The sequence below is a fragment of the Phoxinus phoxinus genome (assembly GCF_949152265.1).
Source record: "Phoxinus phoxinus genome assembly, chromosome: 20".
In the NCBI taxonomy this organism is placed as follows: Eukaryota; Metazoa; Chordata; class Actinopteri; order Cypriniformes; family Leuciscidae; genus Phoxinus; species Phoxinus phoxinus.
Genome location: NC_136895.1, coordinates 3,063,656 through 3,086,598, shown reverse-complemented (window position 1 = coordinate 3,086,598; position 22,943 = coordinate 3,063,656). Strand labels below are relative to the sequence as shown.

Below are 22,943 nucleotides of genomic sequence, written 5' to 3'. Positions count from 1 at the left end.
GATCATCTGCGGTGATAACGTTACGTGTTGCAGCGCGCCGTTATATCTGACTATAACATAGTCACACGCTTTCAAAATAACACGCTTTTTTAAAATAAAAAGCAAACGGTCTTATCATAGACTGTAAAAAATGCGCTAGACATGGCACTTTAAAAAACGAATAGTTTATTTGAAGTTCGATTACGGTTATTTCACGTCATGTTCGAATGCATATTCGAATATCGAATAAAAATTGACAGCCCTAGTCAGTTGCGTCGCTTCAAGTCAAGTCACCTTCATTTATAAAGCGCTTTTAACAGTATGGATTGTATCAAAGCAGCTTTACAGTGATAATAGGAGATTACAGTAACAGATTGTTTAGGCTTTACAGCAGCTCTAGAATAAAGTTATTGTCCAGCTAAAGATAGTTTTGATTGATTCGTTGCAAAGATCATTAGTTATTAACTTAGTAAACCGACACGACACCGTTACTAACCCGACACCGTTCTAACAGAAAACCCTTAACGCGCTCCGGCCGCTCATCCGCACAAAACGGTGCCTGGTGGCTCGAGAACGCACTCCCTGAAATAGGTTCGAAGGTGCAAGCGATTATCCGTTATCTCTGCGCAAACCCGCGAAAACGCAGACGCCGCGCACATGCGCATCATGTGTTCAGTCCATAGGCATGCGCGTTTGAATATCAAACCTCAACAAACTACTTGTCTGGCCTTAATTTATAATACAGACATTTTTATCGCTTCCGCATAGCCACGCGAACCGGAATTATCCCGACAAGGTTTTATCTGTAGAGTAGTAAAGGGATCCTCCAAAGGGAGAGGCTAGTTGGCACTTCAGCACTGCGTTGTCATCGGGTCCAGGCGAAGGTCCTTCATCAGATCTGGATACGGCCTGGATCCGGCAGGCTGCGGGAAAACCTCGGGATAGACAGAGAGACTAATATTAGCGTAGACGCCATCCTTCTTATGATGTAACGAGTACATCAGGATTTAAGGGAAGTGTTCCCGGTCCCGGCTGTTCTAATCTATGCAGCCTAACATTGAGTTATATAAGTCTATAATGTGTTATGTGTATGCTAGGCCGAAGAGATGTGTCTTTAATCTAACTTTGAACTGACAGAGTGTGTCTGCTTCCCGGACAATGGTAGGAAGACTGTTCCAGAGTTTTGGTGCTAAATAGGAAAAGGATCTACCGCCAGCAGTCGATTTTGATATTCTAGGTATTATCAACTGGCCGGAGTTTTGAGATCACAGTAGACGTGAAGGACTATAATGTGTTAAGAGCTCGCTCAAGTACTGCGGAGCTAAACCATTTACTGCTTTGTAAGTGATCAGCAATATTTTAAATGTATACGATGTTTAATAGGCAGCCAATGCAGAGTTGACAGAACGGGAATATGCCTCCTTTCCTTTATACTTCCTGGTTCTGGTAAGAACTCGAGCTGCTGCGTTTTGAACTAGCTGTAGTTTGTTTAAAAACCCTCAGGCGGTCCTCAGTCGTTTCTGACCGAAATATTTTCTGTTTTGAATTTTTAAAAATCACAGCTTCATCTGAATGTTATGAAACTTGGTGACTTTTATGGCATTAGGTATGTGAATACAAAAAAAATTGAGGTCATGATCCGAGCATGCTAAGTGGTCGTGAAAAAAATAGTCACACTTGTGGTCTTCGGTCAAAAATGACCGACCCATAGGAAATGAATGGGAAATTTACAAAAATTCAAAAATTCTCCGCATTTTTGTGTGTACAATCTACAAATCGGAGACAATCCTAAAAAAAAGTACACCGCTGGAAAGGGGGGAAACTCTACAACATCAAGAGTGCAAAACAGACACACCCACCCACACACACACGCATACAAACACACTTTTATACACATACACACCAATAAATTCAGATTACAAAAAATGTTTAGAATTTTTAAAAATCACAGCTTCATCGGAATGTTACGAAACTTGGTGACTTTTATGGCATTATGTATGTGAACACACAAAAAAATTGAGGTCATGATCCGAGCATGCTAAGTGGTCACAAAAAAATTGAGGTCATGATCCGAGCATGTTAAGTGGTCATAAAAAAAAAAGTCACACTTGTGGTCTTTGGTCAAAAATGACCCCCATAGGAAATGAATGGGAAATTGACAAAAACACAAAAATTCACCCCAAAAATTTTTGTAAAATTTTTTTTTAAGTACACAGCAGTAAAGGAGTGACACTCTAAAACATCTAGAGAAAAAAAAGAAAAAAAATCTTATTTTTTTTATATATATTAAAAAATATATATATTTATATTTATATTAAACATCATTATATCACTAAGCCATGATGACATATTAGGTGGATTGTGTGATTTCCACTCTAGGTTAATTCTTCTAGGCTTTCTAACACAATGTTTAGGTTTGACTAATCATAATGCAAAAACTAACACTTTAAATCACTATTTCTAAAAAAAAAATATATATAAAACTTGATAAGAAATAGTTTTTGAGATTGTTTAAATGTATATTCAAATCAAAAAAAAAAAAAAAAAGTAAATGTGTCCATTAAACAGCTGGGGAAGTCACATGCCTCTCCATAGAGTGCTGTTTATGCCATCTAGTGGTTACAACATGGTTCTACGCTTTCTCTCCATACTCTCACCAGATGGCGCTAATCTGCTTCAACCATTTTTTTTGAAGGCCTAGACTCTATATTAAACTAAAATACTGCAAAAAAATAATATTTTTTTTTTATTATTTTCAATGGCAAAAATAGACCATAAATATTGCATAAATATTAATAAATTCAATCAAATTCTCTCAAAATACAAAATTAAAAAGAAAAAATATTATAGAACAAAAATAAATTGCATTGGTTTTACTGGGATGGAGGAAATTGAATTTTTAGGTGTCCGGTCACTTCTGACCGGGAAGGCCCAGGAGGTGACTCCGAAACGAAGACCATCTGAGGGTTAAGCGCCCAGGGCAACCACACAGTAGAGCATTACAATAATCTTGAGGTCATGAACGCATGAACTAACACGTTCATCGTATACTCTCTTTTCAGTAGTAGGACACTCTTTTATGAGTACTGTGAATTCGGACATACTACTATCTGTATGTCATATTTCGCCTACTATATAATAGGGCATTATGCGATTTCGGAAGCAGCCACTGTCTCTGAGAATGAGCGTCGACTCGATCGACACGACAGCACTGATCCTCAACAAACCCGTCTCCATACCGGCGTGACTCCGATCTTCAACCAGACGAACTGGATAATACTCTGAATGTTCTGATCCAATCTGACCTCTGACCTGTAATGCTGCCTGAATCATAATCACACACTGTTGGTTCGTTGGCCAGAGAAGAACTGAGTGACTGAGTCTGGTTTCTCCCGTGGTTTATTTCTCCATTCTGTCACTGATGGAGTTTGGGTTCCTGCCACTGTCGCTTGGCTTTTGGCTTGCTATGAGAACTGAACTGAGCTGGACGATGACATTACGGTTTTCTCCAGAGCGGCTATAATATATATAAATGAACTAAATTAATAACTTTTTTACAACAAAAATGAACCATCACTGAACTTACTTAAGCTGGACTATTTTCTTCTGAAAACAAACTTTGTTGCATTATTTCACTGTTCTTACTTTAAAGCTGCTTTGTAACAATCTATATTGTAAAATGCGCTATATAAAGATGACTTGACTTGACTTAAAAACATCTTCTTTGTTGAGGATTACATTTTATAGTTTATCAATTCATGTACGTTGTTTACAGTTTTTAAAAATCTTAATTTTCTAAATTGCTCGCTTAGGTCTGAAAACGGAGAGATATTCCCAGAGACAGATGGACTATCCTGAAGACCCCCGCTTCCTCCAGAGCCCGGTCGTGTCCACACACACCACGCCTGACAAGAAGGACCTATCCCCCACCTACCAGCCCGACAGCAGCAACACCGCAGCGGACCCGGAGGATCAGACCGAAGCAGCGGATCCGGAGGATCAGACCGAAGCGGAGGATCAGACCGAAGCAGCGGTTCTGGAGGATCAGACCAAAGCTGCGGATGAGGACGAGCCCGTTCCTCCGACTGAGAGCCCTGAGAGCCGCGGTCCTGCAGACGAACCCCCTGCGCTGGGCTCGAGCGGTGGTGTCGACCTCATAGTGGACGAGCAGATCTCCGGCTTCTCCAGTGAGGTCGAGCAGCTCTTGAGGAACAGACACATTTATTACGTGTCTTGTATAAGCGCTCAGGGCTCGCGAGGGCCGCCCAAGACTCCAGTTCTGCCACTTTCTGATTACGTCTCAAACTTCAACACACCCTTCCCTGTCACCAACTACATCAGCTCTTTCCAGGACAGCCTAAAGATGTTCATAGACTCCCAGGGTGCCAGTGGAGCCCGTTCAGCTCAAGACGACGTGTCTTCGTCCACTTCTGCAACTGAAGTTACTTCAAATGTCCCTGATACGTCCTCCAACATTAATCCTTGTGCTTCCCTGCCTTCAACCACTAAACCGGACACTTTTGAGTCGTCTCTGAGACCGTACTCCCCTTCCAGTGCCCTTCCGGACTCAATGACACCACATTACCCTGATGTCCACGAACCTCCCCGACCGCTGTGGCCGTTAGAGCAGGACTCAGACAGCCTACAGAACCAGGAAGCAAACAGCACTAGTACTCTTCCTCAAGGCTCACTACTGCTGATGAACGGGGGTTCGGTGGCTGAGACTATGGAGAATGTGGAGGGTCAGATGGCACACACACACGCTGAAGATGTCCCGTTGGCCCACACACACACTGAAGACGTCCCAATGGCCCACACACACACTGAAGACATCCCAATGGCCCACACTCACACTGAAGACATCCCAATGGCCCACACTCACACTGAAGACGTCCCAATGGCCCACACACACACTGTAGGTGTCCCGATGGCGCACACACACACTGAAGACGTCCCGATGGCGCACACTCACACTGAAGAGGTGCCGATGGAGCGTGCACTCAGCTCCATCATCCATCAGCTGCAGCCAGAGGTCCTCAGTAACCTGGTGGAGATCCTCAAAGGAGTTCAGAAGAACTCTGTTCACTTTTACATCCATTCCACCAATGAGGAGGAGAGCGACGTCTGCTGGGAAATAAAGGTACGTGTGTCAAATGTGTGAGAACTTGTGGTATTCAAGTGTGGTACAGATGGGAACTTTCAGTGATTTCTTGCCCTTGGTTTGTTCTGCTGTTCTTTGGACCACCTTTACACCTGTGTTTAGTGCCCTCCACCTTTACACCTGTGTTTAGTGCCCTCCACCTTTACACCTGTGTTTAGTGCCCTCCAGCTTTACACCCGTGTTTAGTGCCCTCCACCTTTACACCTGTGTTTAGTGCCCTCCACCTTTACACCTGTGTTTAGTGCCCTCCACCTTTACACCCGTGTTTAGTGCCCTCCACCTTTACACCTGTGTTTAGTGCCCTCCACCTTTACACCTGTGTTTAGTGCCCTCCACCTTTACACCTGTGTTTAGTGCCCTCCACCTTTACACCTGTGTTTAGTGCCCTCCACCTTTACACCCGTGTTTAGTGCCCTCCACCTTTACACCTGTGTTTAGTGCCCTCCACCTTTACACCTGTGTTTAGTGCCCTCCACCTTTACACCCGTGTTTAGTGCCCTCCACCTTTACACCTGTGTTTAGTGCCCTCCACCTTTACACCCGTGTTTAGTGCCCTCCACCTTTACACCCGTGTTTAGTGCCCTCCACCTTTACACCTGTGTTTAGTGCCCTCCACCTTTACACCTGTGTTTAGTGCCCTCCACCTTTACACCTGTGTTTAGTGCCCTCCACCTTTACACCCGTGTTTAGTGCCCTCCACCTTTACACCTGTGTTTAGTGCCCTCCACCTTTACACCTGTGTTTAGTGCCCTCCACCTTTACACCTGTGTTTAGTGCCCTCCACCTTTACACCTGTGTTTAGTGCCCTCCACCTTTACACCTGTGTTTAGTGCCCTCCACCTTTACACCCGTGTTTAGTGCCCTCCACCTTTACACCCGTGTTTAGTGCCCTCCACCTTTACACCCGTGTTTAGTGCCCTCCACCTTTACACCTGTGTTTAGTGCCCTCCACCTTTACACCCGTGTTTAGTGCCCTCCACCTTTACACCTGTGTTTAGTGCCCTCCACCTTTACACCTGTGTTTAGTGCCCTCCACCTTTACACCCGTGTTTAGTGCCCTGTGTTTAGTGCCCTCCACCTTTACACCCGTGTTTAGTGCCCTCCACCTTTACACCTGTGTTTAGTGCCCTGTGTTTAGTGCCCTCCACCTTTACACCCGTGTTTAGTGCCCTGTGTTTAGTGCCCTCCACCTTTACACCCGTGTTTAGTGCCCTCCACCTTTACACCTGTGTTTAGTGCCCTCCACCTTTACACCCGTGTTTAGTGCCCTGTGTTTAGTGCCCTCCACCTTTACACCCGTGTTTAGTGCCCTCCACCTTTACACCCGTGTTTAGTGCCCTGTGTTTAGTGCCCTCCACCTTTACACCCGTGTTTAGTGCCCTCCACCTTTACACCTGTGTTTAGTGCCCTCCACCTTTACACCTGTGTTTAGTGCCCTCCACCTTTACACCTGTGTTTAGTGCCCTCCACCTTTACACCTGTGTTTAGTGCCCTCCACCTTTACACCTGTGTTTAGTGCCCTCCACCTTTACACCTGTGTTTAGTGCCCTCCACCTTTACACCTGTGTTTAGTGCCCTCCACCTTTACACCTGTGTTTAGTGCCCTCCACCTTTACACCTGTGTTTAGTGCCCTCCACCTTTACACCCGTGTTTAGTGCCCTCCACCTTTACACCCGTGTTTAGTGCCGTCCACCTTTACACCTGTGTTTAGTGCCCTCCACCTTTACACCCGTGTTTAGTGCCCTCCACCTTTACACCTGTGTTTAGTGCCCTCCACCTTTACACCTGTGTTTAGTGCCCTCCACCTTTACACCTGTGTTTAGTGCCCTCCACCTTTACACCCGTGTTTAGTGCCCTCCACCTTTACACCTGTGTTTAGTGCCCTCCACCTTTACACCTGTGTTTAGTGCCCTCCACCTTTACACCTGTGTTTAGTGCCCTCCACCTTTACACCTGTGTTTAGTGCCCTCCACCTTTACACCTGTGTTTAGTGCCCTCCACCTTTACACCCGTGTTTAGTGCCCTCCACCTTTACACCTGTGTTTAGTGCCCTCCACCTTTACACCCGTGTTTAGTGCCCTCCACCTTTACACCCGTGTTTAGTGCCCTCCACCTTTACACCTGTGTTTAGTGCCCTCCACCTTTACACCCGTGTTTAGTGCCCTCCACCTTTACACCTGTGTTTAGTGCCCTCCACCTTTACACCCGTGTTTAGTGCCCTGTGTTTAGTGCCCTCCACCTTTACACCCGTGTTTAGTGCCCTCCACCTTTACACCTGTGTTTAGTGCCCTCCACCTTTACACCTGTGTTTAGTGCCCTCCACCTTTACACCTGTGTTTAGTGCCCTCCACCTTTACACCTGTGTTTAGTGCCCTCCACCTTTACACCTGTGTTTAGTGCCCTCCACCTTTACACCTGTGTTTAGTGCCCTCCACCTTTACACCTGTGTTTAGTGCCCTCCACCTTTACACCTGTTTAGTGCCCTCCACCTTTACACCTGTGTTTAGTGCCCTCCACCTTTACACCCGTGTTTAGTGCCCTCCACCTTTACACCCGTGTTTAGTGCCGTCCACCTTTACACCTGTGTTTAGTGCCCTCCACCTTTACACCCGTGTTTAGTGCCCTCCACCTTTACACCTGTGTTTAGTGCCCTCCACCTTTACACCTGTGTTTAGTGCCCTCCACCTTTACACCTGTGTTTAGTGCCCTCCACCTTTACACCTGTGTTTAGTGCCCTCCACCTTTACACCTGTGTTTAGTGCCCTCCACCTTTACACCCGTGTTTAGTGCCCTCCACCTTTACACCTGTGTTTAGTGCCCTCCACCTTTACACCTGTGTTTAGTGCCCTCCACCTTTACACCCGTGTTTAGTGCCCTCCACCTTTACACCCGTGTTTAGTGCCGTCCACCTTTACACCTGTGTTTAGTGCCCTCCACCTTTACACCTGTGTTTAGTGCCCTCCACCTTTACACCTGTGTTTAGTGCCCTCCACCTTTACACCCGTGTTTAGTGCCCTCCACCTTTACACCTGTGTTTAGTGCCCTCCACCTTTACACCTGTGTTTAGTGCCCTCCACCTTTACACCTGTGTTTAGTGCCCTCCACCTTTACACCCGTGTTTAGTGCCCTCCACCTTTACACCCGTGTTTAGTGCCGTCCACCTTTACACCTGTGTTTAGTGCCCTCCACCTTTACACCTGTGTTTAGTGCCCTCCACCTTTACACCTGTGTTTAGTGCCCTCCACCTTTACACCTGTGTTTAGTGCCCTCCACCTTTACACCTGTGTTTAGTGCCCTCCACCTTTACACCTGTGTTTAGTGCCCTCCACCTTTGTTTAGTGCCCTCCACCTTTACACCTGTGTTTAGTGCCCTCCACCTTTACACCTGTGTTTAGTGCCCTCCACCTTTACACCCGTGTTTAGTGCCCTGTGTTTAGTGCCCTCCACCTTTACACCCGTGTTTAGTGCCCTCCACCTTTACACCTGTGTTTAGTGCCCTCCACCTTTACACCTGTGTTTAGTGCCCTCCACCTTTACACCTGTGTTTAGTGCCCTCCACCTTTACACCTGTGTTTAGTGCCCTCCACCTTTACACCTGTGTTTAGTGCCCTCCACCTTTACACCTGTTTAGTGCCCTCCACCTTTACACCTGTGTTTAGTGCCCTCCACCTTTACACCCGTGTTTAGTGCCCTCCACCTTTACACCCGTGTTTAGTGCCGTCCACCTTTACACCTGTGTTTAGTGCCCTCCACCTTTACACCCGTGTTTAGTGCCCTCCACCTTTACACCTGTGTTTAGTGCCCTCCACCTTTACACCTGTGTTTAGTGCCCTCCACCTTTACACCTGTGTTTAGTGCCCTCCACCTTTACACCCGTGTTTAGTGCCCTCCACCTTTACACCTGTGTTTAGTGCCCTCCACCTTTACACCTGTGTTTAGTGCCCTCCACCTTTACACCTGTGTTTAGTGCCCTCCACCTTTACACCTGTGTTTAGTGCCCTCCACCTTTACACCTGTGTTTAGTGCCCTCCACCTTTACACCCGTGTTTAGTGCCCTCCACCTTTACACCTGTGTTTAGTGCCCTCCACCTTTACACCTGTGTTTAGTGCCCTCCACCTTTACACCCGTGTTTAGTGCCCTCCACCTTTACACCCGTGTTTAGTGCCGTCCACCTTTACACCTGTGTTTAGTGCCCTCCACCTTTACACCTGTGTTTAGTGCCCTCCACCTTTACACCTGTGTTTAGTGCCCTCCACCTTTACACCCGTTTTTAGTGCCCTCCACCTTTACACCTGTGTTTAGTGCCCTCCACCTTTACACCTGTGTTTAGTGCCCTCCACCTTTACACCTGTGTTTAGTGCCCTCCACCTTTACACCCGTGTTTAGTGCCCTCCACCTTTACACCCGTGTTTAGTGCCGTCCACCTTTACACCTGTGTTTAGTGCCCTCCACCTTTACACCTGTGTTTAGTGCCCTCCACCTTTACACCTGTGTTTAGTGCCCTCCACCTTTACACCTGTGTTTAGTGCCCTCCACCTTTACACCTGTGTTTAGTGCCCTCCACCTTTACACCCGTGTTTAGTGCCGTCCACCTTTACACCTGTGTTTAGTGCCCTACACCTTTACACCTGTGTTTAGTGCCCTCCACCTTTACACCCGTGTTTAGTGCCCTCCACCTTTACACCCGTGTTTAGTGCCCTCCACCTTTACACCCGTGTTTAGTGCCCTCCACCTTTACACCTGTGTTTAGTGCCCTCCACCTTTACACCCGTGTTTAGTGCCCTCCACCTTTACACCTGTGTTTAGTGCCCTCCACCTTTACACCTGTGTTTAGTGCCCTCCACCTTTACACCCGTGTTTAGTGCCCTCCACCTTTACACCTGTGTTTAGTGCCCTCCACCTTTACACCCGTGTTTATTGCCCTCCACCTTTACACCTGTGTTTAGTGCCCTCCACCTTTACACCTGTGTTTAGTGCCCTCCACCTTTACACCCGTGTTTAGTGCCCTGTGTTTAGTGCCCTCCACCTTTACACCCGTGTTTAGTGCCCTCCACCTTTACACCTGTGTTTAGTGCCCTCCACCTTTACACCTGTGTTTAGTGCCCTCCACCTTTACACCTGTGTTTAGTGCCCTCCACCTTTACACCTGTGTTTAGTGCCCTCCACCTTTACACCTGTGTTTAGTGCCCTCCACCTTTACACCTGTGTTTAGTGCCCTCCACCTTTACACCTGTGTTTAGTGCCCTCCACCTTTACACCTGTGTTTAGTGCCCTCCACCTTTACACCTGTGTTTTAGTGCCCTCCACCTTTACACCTGTGTTTAGTGCCCTCCACCTTTACACCCGTGTTTAGTGCCCTCCACCTTTACACCTGTGTTTAGTGCCCTCCACCTTTACACCTGTGTTTAGTGCCCTCCACCTTTACACCTGTGTTTAGTGCCCTCCACCTTTACACCCGTGTTTAGTGCCCTCCAACTTTACACCTGTGTTTAGTGCCCTCCACCTTTACACCTGTGTTTAGTGCCCTCCACCTTTACACCCTTGTTTAGTGTGGTCCACCTTTACACCTGTGTTTAGTGCCGTCCACCTTTACACCCTTGTTTAGTGCCCTCCACCTTTACACCTGTGTTTAGTGCCCTCCACCTTTACACCTGTGTTTAGTGCCGTCCACCTTTACACCTGTTTAGTGCCGTCCACCTTTACACCCGTGTTTAGTGCCGTCCACCTTTACACCTGTTTAGTGCCCTCCACCTTTACACCTGTGTTTAGTGCCCTCCACCTTTACACCTGTGTTTAGTGCCCTCCACCTTTACACCCGTGTTTAGTGCCCTCCAACTTTACACCTGTGTTTAGTGCCCTCCACCTTTACACCTGTGTTTAGTGCCCTCCACCTTTACACCCTTGTTTAGTGTGGTCCACCTTTACACCTGTGTTTAGTGCCGTCCACCTTTACACCCTTGTTTAGTGCCCTCCATCTTTACACCTGTGTTTAGTGCCCTCCACCTTTACACCTGTGTTTAGTGCCGTCCACCTTTACACCTGTGTTTAGTGCCGTCCACCTTTACACCTGTTTAGTGCCGTCCACCTTTACACCTGTTTAGTGCCCTCCACCTTTACACCTGTGTTTAGTGCCCTCCACCTTTACACCCGTGTTTAGTGCCGTCCACCTTTACACCTGTGTTTAGTGCCCTCCACCTTTACACCCGTGTTTAGTGCCGTCCACCTTTACACCTGTTTAGTGCCCTCCACCTTTACACCTGTGTTTAGTGCCCTCCACCTTTACACCCGTGTTTAGTGCCCTCCACCTTTACACCCGTGTTTAGTGCCCTCCACCTTTACACCCGTGTTTAGTGCCCTCCACCTTTACACCTGTGTTTAGTGCCCTCCACCTTTACACCTGTGTTTAGTGCCCTCCACCTTTACACCTGTGTTTAGTGCCCTCCACCTTTACACCCGTGTTTAGTGCCCTCCACCTTTACACCTGTGTTTAGTGCCCTCCACCTTTACACCTGTGTTTAGTGCCCTCCACCTTTACACCTGTGTTTAGTGCCCTCCACCTTTACACCCGTGTTTAGTGCCCTCCACCTTTACACCTGTGTTTAGTGCCCTCCACCTTTACACCTGTGTTTAGTGCCCTCCACCTTTACACCTGTGTTTAGTGCCCTCCACCTTTACACCTGTGTTTAGTGCCCTCCACCTTTACACCTGTGTTTAGTGCCCTCCACCTTTACACCCGTGTTTAGTGCCCTCCACCTTTACTCCTGTGTTTAGTGCCCTCCACCTTTACACGTGTTTAGTGCCCTCCACCTTTACACCTGTGTTTAGTGCCCTCCACCTTTACACCCGTGTTTAGTGCCCTCCACCTTTACACCCGTGTTTAGTGCCCTCCACCTTTACACCTGTGTTTAGTGCCCTCCACCTTTACACCTGTGTTTAGTGCCCTCCACCTTTACACCCGTGTTTAGTGCCCTCCACCTTTACACCTGTGTTTAGTTCCCTCCACCTTTACACCCGTGTTTAGTGCCCTCCACCTTTACACCTGTGTTTAGTGCCCTCCACCTTTACACCTGTGTTTAGTGCCCTCCACCTTTACACCCGTGTTTAGTGCCCTCCACCTTTACACCCGTGTTTAGTGCCCTCCACCTTTACACCTGTGTTTAGTGCCCTCCACCTTTACACCTGTGTTTAGTGCCCTCCACCTTTACACCCGTGTTTAGTGCCCTCCACCTTTACACCTGTGTTTAGTATAGCAGGTGTACACATGGACAATTAGGCTGCGTTCACACTGTCAGTCCAAATCTGATTGGAATCTGATCTAAAATGATTGACGTACGCAGTGTATCGCAACGGTTCACATGAGGGTATTCCCTCACTGCATTATTATACATTATATACAACATTATATATAGTAGTTTAATGTAGTACTGACACTAGAACTCTGTATTGTGTATAGATCATCCAAAACTGTGAGGAAAAAATGCAAGTTTTTGTTATAAATGCACTATCCACGATACATATTGTTGCATTTTTGTATGGCGATATAGTGACATTTACACATTTCATGTGATATTTGGCTGTTCATACTTGCTAAATCTGATCGGATTTCAATTGGATATGCACAAAAATCTAATTTGGACTGACAGTCTGACCGTAGCCGTAGGCATGCGTTCTTCACTTGAAATAAGGTGTAATTGTAGCCTCAATGTTGGGAGAAACTGACGGCCAGGTGTTAAATGAATCGAGATGTTTACACGTAAGTTGCGGGAGGCATGCTAACCTTGTCCTGACATTTGTAACAGGAATATTTGAAAAAGTTGGGGGATCTGGAGTGTAACCCTCAGGGTTTCCTTGAAAAAAGCAATAGTCAAGATAAACTGCTGGTCATCATCCCGAATATGGACATCGCCACACAGGTTCACAAGGTACGTCACAGCTCCGCACTCAAGACGGTTTGGATTTGGGAACCATAAACTGGAACCACAGATGTCTTTATTCCCACAGATTCCTTCTTTAGTTTCGCTGAAGAAGCATCCGTCGGTGAGCTTTGCTGGCGTAGACAACCTGAGTGACATCCAGAACCACACCTACAATGAGCTCTTTCAGTCCGGGGGCTTCATCGTGTCCGACGAGCACGTGCTGAATCCAGCCGTCATCACAGCAGGTGACCTCCTCAGCATATCCCAGCAGCCCTCACTTCGCCAGACGGTTTTGATTTAGTCTTCGTTTTCATCTTCAGACGAAAATGCTTATTGGTCTTAGTCACATTTTAGTTATTTTGTCTTTCATAGTTTTAGTTGAAAGTATTGCATTTTTTGTCAACTTTTAGTCGAACTGCAGTTACCGACATTCATTTTGGTAGCTAGACCTATGTAGTCTTGAGTCTTCAGACAAAAAATTGCATTAGAATTTTTCTCTCTTGGCCAATTCAATTAAGCTTATGAGAAGTTAAAATGAAGGTAACAGTCTGTATGGACATTGCACTCTTTAGCAGTAGCTCTTGTGCAATTCTACATATCCCTTTTCCTTAGTTCAGTGGTTCTCCAGTGTTTTACAGTGCCGTAAAGTACGTGAAGATTAGGCAAATTAGTCCGGTGACGCAGGACTGCTCTGAGTTTAAGCTTAATAAAGCCTGAACCTCGTCGTCGGTCCAGCAGTCGTATTTTTTAAATCCCTTGTTTTGATTCGAATAGCAAACAGCTCTCACTGCACGTATCGCAACAGACTTTAAAAAATGGTGGTTGACACAAAATGCTGCGTGGACTCAACCATTCAAATTGCGGCATGAGCTCAACCAATCAGCATGTTCAGCGCCCAAGTCCCACCCCGGAAGTTCCTGGGGCCTCATTTATAAACGTTGCGTACGCACAAAAGAAGGCGTACGCCGCTCTCTACGCAATAATTGGTATTTATAAAAAGCAAACTTCACAGGAAAATGTGCGATCCTTCACGCAAGCTCTGACCCAGGCGTACACACACAAACGGGTGAAATGAGAAATGGCGACACCGTCGGCAGATGGAAGAAACACGTGAAAGTGTGTGAAACTGTAGACCGTTGTGTAAAAGAAATGGCAATACTGCCTCTCATAAATAACATGAAGACTTCACAAAACAAGTCTTACAATTAACAGCCTACATGAACACCCGTTCGATCGATCTGCAGTGTGAAACAAACAAAATCAAACGAAAATTACAACAGAAATGCAAATTAACACACATGCAAAAAGAAAAGTGAAATATGTTCTGCAATAATATTGGCATGTTATGCAATTCATCCTCATTGATAATATGGTAAACAGAACGAAATAATGTACAAAACTGATATTCTCGTCAATGTGTCCGTCTGGCGGAGCAGATATAGATGCAATTATAGACAGATATAGATAGATAGATAGATAGATAGATAGATAGATAGATAGATAGATAGATAGATAGATAGATAGATAGATAGATAGATAGATAGATAGATAGATAGATAGATGGATTAATTGTCCACTGGGGAAAGTTGTTTTCATAGTAAACATTTCTTCATCAGCTACGGAATCATGGTATTCTTGCATATGCCTTTAGTTTGTTTTATTTTTGATAAAATAACGTATGACGTATGTCTCAACCATTCAGAAAGCTGCAAGAAATGACATTTGCACTGGTCTATTTCCCATTTCCACGTAGATTATAACCGACATCTGTAGCTTGTCAGATGCAATTAAATGGATGGAAATAAAATGCCCCATCTCAATGCGTAATGATGCACAATGGCTGATCTTGTCCGATCATTTCTTTCTTATTTCGGCCACGGTCCGAGGTTGTGAGGCTACAGCATTTACGGCGTCTGCAACCTTTTGCCACTCAAGTGCCTTTTTGGCATTAGTAATGCCCACACTGTTCCCTCAAAACAACATTTTCTCCTCTTTTCCACCTCGCCAACGATAACTTCTACTTCACATTAAGTGAAGTTACGTTTTTTTTATTTCCTCTCTGTGTTTGCCATGATTTCGCAATCGATGAATATTAACTTGTGGGCGTTTCACGGACTATTTATGGGCAACTATGGGCGTGACATGAAGCCGCAAAAGCTGCGCTACATTTAGAATTGATTGTGATTTATTAAGGGAAAACTGCGTAGGATGTGCGTGCGCACGGTTTTATAAATCTGAATATTTCTGTGCGTACGCACATCCTATGTTTCATCCGTACGCCACTTCTGACGCAAATCCTACGCAAAGTTTTATAAATGAGGCCCCTGAACTTTTACCTCGCGAGCAGAGACTTTCTTTCTGAGGGGGAATATTTACCAGGAGCTTCATTTAGCCCCCGGTTCCTGCGGTGGAAGCACACGAGTCCCAGCCGGTGCCCAGGTCCTGGGGGAAGCTCTTGCGGTGGAAACGGCTTATTATTGAGATTAGGTCTGTTCAACTTTTCAAAGCTGTTTGTGTTTTCAGAGAAGCTTCGAGATATCCTGGAGCACATGGAGCAGCTGAACTCTCCGCAGAGCCCCTGGAGGTGGAGGATACACTTCAAATCACACAAGAAGCTCCGAGAGCACAGCAGGTTTGACAGCAGAGCCTTTCACACGTGCGGACACACTGCGAGATCTCACCATGACCATGTGATGCTTGCTCTGTCTCCAGGCTCAAACCGGACGCCTTGCACTTGTACGAGATCCTCACTGCTTATGAGAAGAGACACATCGTGGAGATCCTGTCGTACCACGAGTGTGACGCTCCGTCACGGAGAGCGCCGGACCTCGACTGTCTAGTGGATCTGCAGGCGCGATTCATCAAGCAACGACACCTGATATTTCTCACAGGTGCTCTCAGACCTTCTGGAGTGTGCTGTGCTCCTACACCTAGTGCACTAACCATATGGTGACTCCAGCGGTCCAGCGGGTCGAAGGTCGAGATGTGAGTTTCAGCTTCAAAGTCTCTCACGAACCAGCCGAGGAATAAGAGTCTCATCTAGACAAACCAGCGGACATTTTATAAAAAAATAAACATTTATATACTTTTAAACCACTAATGCTGGTCTTGCACTCGCTGTGATGCGACACACATAATCAGGTTGAAAGGTCAAGCGTGTTCCGGTTCAAAAATGTATCCAACTTCAAAATCGTTGTTTTAGCTTTTATTTATATTAATGTTTTGTAAACACTAGATCTGTTCTTCCGCCGACGTCACGCTTGACCTTTCAACGTGAATATGTAGTGTGTGGCGCATCACAGCGAGTGCAAGACCAGCATTAGTGGTTAATAAGTATATAAATGTTTATTTTGTTATAAATGTCCGCTGGTGTGTCTAGATGAGACTCTTATTCCTCGACTGGATCGTGAGAGGCTTTGAAGCTGCACTGAGACTCACATCTGGACCTTCGACCCGCTGGAGACACTATATGGAGAACATCCTGGAGTGTGTTCCTCACAAACCTTCGTTTCTTTTCCACTGAACATCTTGGATGACGTGAGGGAGAGTAAATGATCAGGAATAGGGTTGCTCATATTGACCGTTTAACCGTTAACCGAAAGTAAAAATGTTGACCGATTAATACTATCAGTTAAAGGTGCAATGTGTATTATTTCTGAGGATCTATTGACAGAAATGCAATATAAGATCCATAACTGTTTTCAGTGGTGTATAAAGACCTTACTTAATGAACCGTTATGTTTTTATTACCTTAGGATGAGTCATTTATATCTACATAAGCGCGGGCACCCCCTTCTATGAAGATCGACATATTGTGACGTCGTGTTTCTAGCGTAGCCGACAGCGAACACACAGCGCTACAGAGCGCGTTTCGTCTCTAACTTGAATGAGAAGCAGCAGAAAAAGACGCAGATATTGTTTAGGACAAGAGCCGACGGAGGGTAAATCTGCTTAGAAGAAGAGGAAGTATGAAGAAGCCAGAAATCACTGTGTGCTGTGGTTTGTCATAAAGTGCAAACAGGTCGTAATATAATAATGTTGAAACAACGTTATAAATACAAACCTCTGTAACAGCTCTCCGCTTCCTTTGGAGGGCTTCCACTCTTTCTCCGTCCTCTAATGAGCCGTCACTCTAATACATTACATCACAGTCATATGTTACTCGGTACATGTTCAGTAGCCTAACGCTTGCGTTACAACACACTTTTAGTTTGAATTGTTCAAAACAAAAAATAAAAGTAGGCTAAGTTACCTGATCGTGGTCAGTCAATAGCCGCGTGTGGTGTCCAAGTTTGTAAATAAAGACTAAATGGCTGCGTCTGATATATTTGTAGCGATTTATTAATTACTGGAGTGCCTCTGTGGCATGAAGAAGACATTCGCGAGATGGACGTATTCGCATTAGGCTACTCTATTTGTTCTGTTTTCTTTCTAGGCGTGCATCAGTTAACGGTTAATAATCGGATAACGAGCGCCAGTTGTCGGTCGGGAAAATGAACCGAAATGAGCATCCCTAGTCAGGAAATGTAAACTCTGAAGTGAACAAATCCTTTAATAATCCCAAGGCTTTAATAATCTTCCTGTAGAAGAGTAGGGGTGTAACTGGACAAATTCCCTCCATCGGCCTCCTAATAATCCCCATCCAATGACGACACCAGCTGGTTATTTTCTACACAACACGCACATACCGTTCTGCGCTGTAACGTTGGGCTTTATGTGCTTTAGAATCGTTCAAATGCCACAGGATAAGCAATCTTTTAAGCCTGATGTGTTTCTATCGGTTTCCATCACTCTGAATGGAATAAATGCATCGATCTTGTTTTTTTCTAGGACTATGTTGTACTGACAGTATTAACTAGTGGTCTATGAACCAGAGGCTGCAGATTGCTTTAGTAAAATGTTTTTATGTAGTGTATTTATCAATTGTTATCCAAAGGTAAAGGTCAAGCATGATTTATGGTTATGGTTTTACTTGCCTGCTTGTGACGAAAGTAATGTGTGTTTAAATCCTGTCCGACAGGCTTCCAGTTTGAGATGTTCCCGCACTACTCGAGCAGTGGCGTCGTCATTGCCAATGTTGATGACGTAAAGTTTGTAATCAGCAGTTTAGCGAGCGGAGAGCCCGTGGCCAGCGCCCCGTCTGCGGAGACTCACCCCGCTCCTGATCCAGCGTCATGTAAGTGATTCTGTGGTAAACCTGACCGCCTCAACCCACACGTGTTGCTCTCGTTCCCCGGCAATGTGCTGCCGCCACGCTCCTGAACCACCTTTATTATCACCATAGAGGCGAGCGGATAAAACAGGGACTCACGGAAACAACTGAGGAACAATCAAAATAGAAAAGGACAGGACAAAATGGTGTTTTCTGACAGTTTAAAGAGGTACTGAACAAAAGCAGCTCGGTCACACCGTGGCATTATGCCCTGATAATAACTACCAAAATAGAAGACCAGGCGGAGGAAAAGATGGATGAACAGCCAATAGAAATCTGCTTTACTTCGGGATCAACAGGTCTTTTGTACACGTTCACCGCATGGCAGTTTTGTAACCACACTAGCCAATGAATGTCACACTTTTAGTACCTTGAAACTGTATCATATATTTTTTATCATTTATATTTTTTGTCCCAATAAGAATGGGATTAAAATGTTTTCATACGAGATGAGCCAACTACAGAAATGTCAAGATGTTGTGAATTTCTTCCTAATATATTCATTTTGGTATTTAAAGGGGCTATATGTAGAATTCAGAAACGTGTTATTAGCGCCTCCGCTGGCCGTTGGGTGAACTGCGCTCACACTCGCGTCGCACACGAGACCGAGCGTGCCTCGATTACACTCGAAGTTATCGTTCTTCACTTAAGAAGAGCACTCACGCCACACACACGTTCTCACGCAGTAATAAACACACCGTGGAGCAGACAGTTTCGCATCAGAATAACCTCGTCTTTCAGTGTGTGGTCAAAGTCTCAACTTTCAAATGTGGTCGTTTTTTTTTTATAAATTTAAACGATAAATACCAGCTCCTTAATGTGTCTGGTTAACGAGCCGCATTAACTGAGGCTCTACAGCGATCTGTCAATCATCTCCTCCTTCTAGTTCATTTATAGCATCAAATAAACATGAATGAACATCAGGAGGAATGTTGTTTTAACCGCGGAAAGGCGTCAGTACACTCCGCTTCTCAAGCTCAAATCCTCACATGTTAATCTACTAACTCTCCTGACCGCTTTGCCGGACAAAATGGCAGATAATGATTGGTCAGATCACCTGTCAATCAAACTCCCTGCGACGGGTGAATTAAAATGACACTATAGATCTGGCTGTGTGAAACTGCAGTGTGAATGAATCCTTTTCTTTGCGTGACACATTGCCTACAGTGCAGAGCCTCAGGAGCGCACGTTTACGCCACGTTTCATTTATATGTATAAAGACGTGCCGGGAAAATCAAGTCTGCAGGCTTTCATAGACCGAGGTATCAGGAAAAGCCAGGGCTCATTTTAAGTTTCGTTACAAATTGTTCACACATTGGGAACAAAAAAAGCAATTAATACATGAAAATTCTTAGATATAGCCTCTTAAAATATGAAGTGTTCATAGACTTCGCCACATGGACTAAAAAAACAGGCATCCTAATACATTTGTGGCGATAAAGTTTTCTTTAGTAGAGCTTTTGCTGTGTTCTGAAACAGAGATTGTCATGTGGCAGTTTTTTCTTTAGTTTGGTTCACTTTCACGGGGCAACAGTGAGGAGACCATGTGACTGGCGACTGTTATTTAACAGATTATTGAGATGTGGATGTTCAGAGATGCCCTTACGAACCAAACTGAGGAGGAAAGGCCAGGTTTCAGGACACTGCACAGGCCAGGTGTTTTCAGCTCGTTGCGTTTGAGGCTCGGGTGTGTGTAGACGCTGTGTGTGACCCTTTGCAGCTGTGAAGACCGTTTGTGAAGATTTTCATTAGTCCGATGTAGAAGTTTCTAGAATGCTATACATGTCTTTAAAACACAAGTACAGAAGTGTTCTCTTTTAGTGTGTAAATACAGAAAAGTGTTTGTATTTGTAACTGTTCCAACCAAAAACCCCGAACCGGAATAACCCCCAAAATATAGTGAACTGGCATTAATAACATCTTTTGTATCTGCTTAGCTAAAAACTCAAATGTGTATATAAAACTCTTCCAATAAATGTATTTTGATAAAACTTTATCTCCATTTTTCTTTAAACTTGCTCTATGTATGAAAATAACTAGCGAAGGCAGCAGAACTAAAGCGTAGAACAATAACTCTTCTGTGACGGACATGTTTAAAACAACTCATTCATTTTGTGGTTCGTAAAGTTGTTTTCGCGTTATAAATATTGGCCAATAATTTTGAATCTGAATGTTATTTATTTTGTCCACCAACATGCTGGCAGACATTTTGTTTTTTTTGTCATGTGTCCATGTCGTTTTAACACACTTCATTGTTGCAATCTTACCGTCCCTTGAGTCTTTTATTTAAGACACACGTTCTGTGTAGAGCCCGATGGCTGTTGAAAGGAGTTCATATAAAGTATATGGGTTTTCTTGGCATTTTCAGGCACTTGATTTTCAGAAATTGATGCTTGACCAATGATGTGACGTGTGAATGATGTGGCCCTCTCACTAACACACACATATATTGTGTTATTAAAACTGTCAATCAAGCTGGTACACAGTTGTCATTGTGCGCCAGATCCTCATTGAATGCTGTAATCTGTTGATCAGACGGCGTTCAGCTCTCACGGCTTGTGTCTGTAATAATCTGTGTTTAGAGGGTCAGAAGTTTGTAGAGCCGGATTGAAATGTTTGATTAAAACGATGGTTAAAGTGATTTTCATGTACATGTTCATCTGCTCTGCTGACTGTTGATGGCCTGTAACCTCTCTCCTGTCCCTGTAGTGAGAGATGATAGCATGTCCATGGACTCGGACCAGGACTCTTCAGATATCAGTGTGTCGCTCACCGCTAATGTTGTTACAGAGCAACAGCTGCGCGCCCCGCCGCCGCCTGAACCCGCTCTTCAACACCACGCCGACACCGGCGAGCTGGACTTTCAGGCTCTCAGCCAAGCCATCTCCCAGTTCAAGGCTTCCAGGATGCTGGCCCAGTGTGACGCCGGAGAAGCTTTAGAAACGTCTTTTCGAGTCGATCCGCACCAAAGCTTCCTCGGCCTCGGCGATCTGGCAGATTCCTATCCTCAGTTCTCCTCGGAAACCCTCGGTGTGTCGGCCGAGTCCGCCGCCCCGGCACCGTCCAGCGGAGACGTGGACCATCGAGGATCCAGAGCGGCCGCACCGATCCCTGAGAGCGACCCGGAGCCCTGGGGGCAAACCAGCCCGATCTCGGTCATCGACACGCGCTCCGGCATGACCAACGCTGGGAGGAAAGCGTCCAATGGGTGGACAGCACCGCTCAGCACTGGTTCCTTTGAGCCACTGGTCAACAACCAGTGCGGTATCCTTCCCACGCCCAGATATGGCTTTTACCCCGGCCTGCAGGCTTCTGGCTTCATGCCCGCCGCACACCAGCCCGGCCTGCGGTTCGCGTCTCACAGCGCTGCTGTCGGGCTGGCACACCCTCTCCTGATGTCCAGCAGCCTGAGTCCGGCGGCCGCGAGCGGGTTCGTGCCGCTGTCGTGGAGCAGCGCGTCCCCCGGGTCATGGGCGGCCCTCGGCGCCGGCGTCCCCCAGAGCGCCCCGTTCCTGCAGAGCTGGCAGAGAGACGCGCATCGCCCCGACAGGGGAGGCTTCGGGGGCTGGTGAACTGTGTGTGTGTGTGTGTGTGTGTGTGTGTGGATAGTTTAACACGTTTACAACTGAAAGTCTCAGTTTGTCTTGTATAATACGAGAGAAGTGAAACTGTTCCGGGTTTTCACTGAGAGTGAATTAAGTGATTCATTTCATATTTTTCAGGAAACATTTGTACTTTGCTTTGGCATGTTGGTCGGGCTGAACATGTTGCTTTTTTTCCCCTTTTGTGAAGAAGCTCAAGGCCTTGGTTTTAGTATTATTTTTATAAAGCCGATTACGATTAACATTAAACAACTTTACAACCAATCTGTGTAAATGAGTGTGTCCATGTTGCTGAGATGTTGGGTGAGCTGTGGCACTGGTGTGTGAACCAGTATGCTCAATAATGGACACAAGTTGAGCAAATTCAAGTTTAATTTAAAAGGTTTTAAATAAATGTAATTCACATTTAGAGAACATTGTAAACATCACATTCAAGCCATAAAATCACCCCCGAATCCCAGAATGCAAAGCAATACTAGCAGATCTCCACTCATCATCTCCATTCTGAAACCCAGTTTGATTGACAGTATAAAGTGCAGATGTGTGTTCACACACGGGTCTGAAGTGCAGGTGTGTGTTCACACGGGTCTGAACGGTGAGAAGTGGTCTGTGTGTTGTGTGTGCAGCACTGGAGATAAACTGGTCTCGAGCTCTCTCTGTCTCTGCAGCAGCCCCTGGAATACAAGCACACACTTCAGATATGAACAGTCACACACACACTTCAGATATGAACACAGTCACACACATTTCAGATATGAACACAGTCACACACACTTCAGATATGAACACAGTCACACACACACTTCAGATATGAACAGTCACACACACACTTCAGATATGAACACAGTCACACACATTTCAGATATGAACACAGTCACACACATTTCAGATATGAACACAGTCACACACACTTCAGATATGAACACAGTCACACACATTTCAGATATGAACACAGTCACACACACACTTCAGATATGAACACAGTCACACACACACTTCAGATATGAACAGTCACACACACACTTCAGATATGAACACAGTCACACACATTTCAGATATGAACACAGTCAC

General features: G+C 45.6%; 2 protein-coding genes across 9 annotated transcripts in view; one reads left to right on the top strand and one right to left on the bottom strand.

Moving 5' to 3' along the window:
• tasora (transcription activation suppressor a) overlaps window positions 1-22,134 on the top strand; it is a 57,643-nt gene extending 35,509 nt beyond the window's left edge. For both annotated transcript variants that reach the window (XM_079593623.1, XM_079593624.1), the window contains 7 exons: window positions 3,792-5,119; window positions 12,942-13,064; window positions 13,144-13,303; window positions 15,582-15,690; window positions 15,771-15,949; window positions 18,079-18,234; window positions 20,980-22,134. In XM_079593623.1, the coding sequence (XP_079449749.1) occupies window positions 3,792-5,119; window positions 12,942-13,064; window positions 13,144-13,303; window positions 15,582-15,690; window positions 15,771-15,949; window positions 18,079-18,234; window positions 20,980-21,842 (2,918 nt within the window). In that variant the 3' untranslated portion in view covers window positions 21,843-22,134. The remainder of the gene's footprint in view (window positions 1-3,791; window positions 5,120-12,941; window positions 13,065-13,143; window positions 13,304-15,581; window positions 15,691-15,770; window positions 15,950-18,078; window positions 18,235-20,979) is intronic.
• Window positions 22,135-22,413: 279 nt separating this feature from the next.
• The window catches only part of ccdc66 (coiled-coil domain containing 66), a 58,973-nt gene continuing 58,443 nt past the window's right edge, over window positions 22,414-22,943 (bottom strand). For all 7 annotated transcript variants that reach the window (XM_079593629.1, XM_079593630.1, XM_079593626.1 and 4 more), the window contains one exon: window positions 22,414-22,546. Coding sequence is in view for 5 of the 7 variants with exons in the window: in XM_079593626.1 (XP_079449752.1) it covers window positions 22,451-22,546 (96 nt within the window). In the remaining 2 variants the exon portion in view is untranslated. The remainder of the gene's footprint in view (window positions 22,547-22,943) is intronic.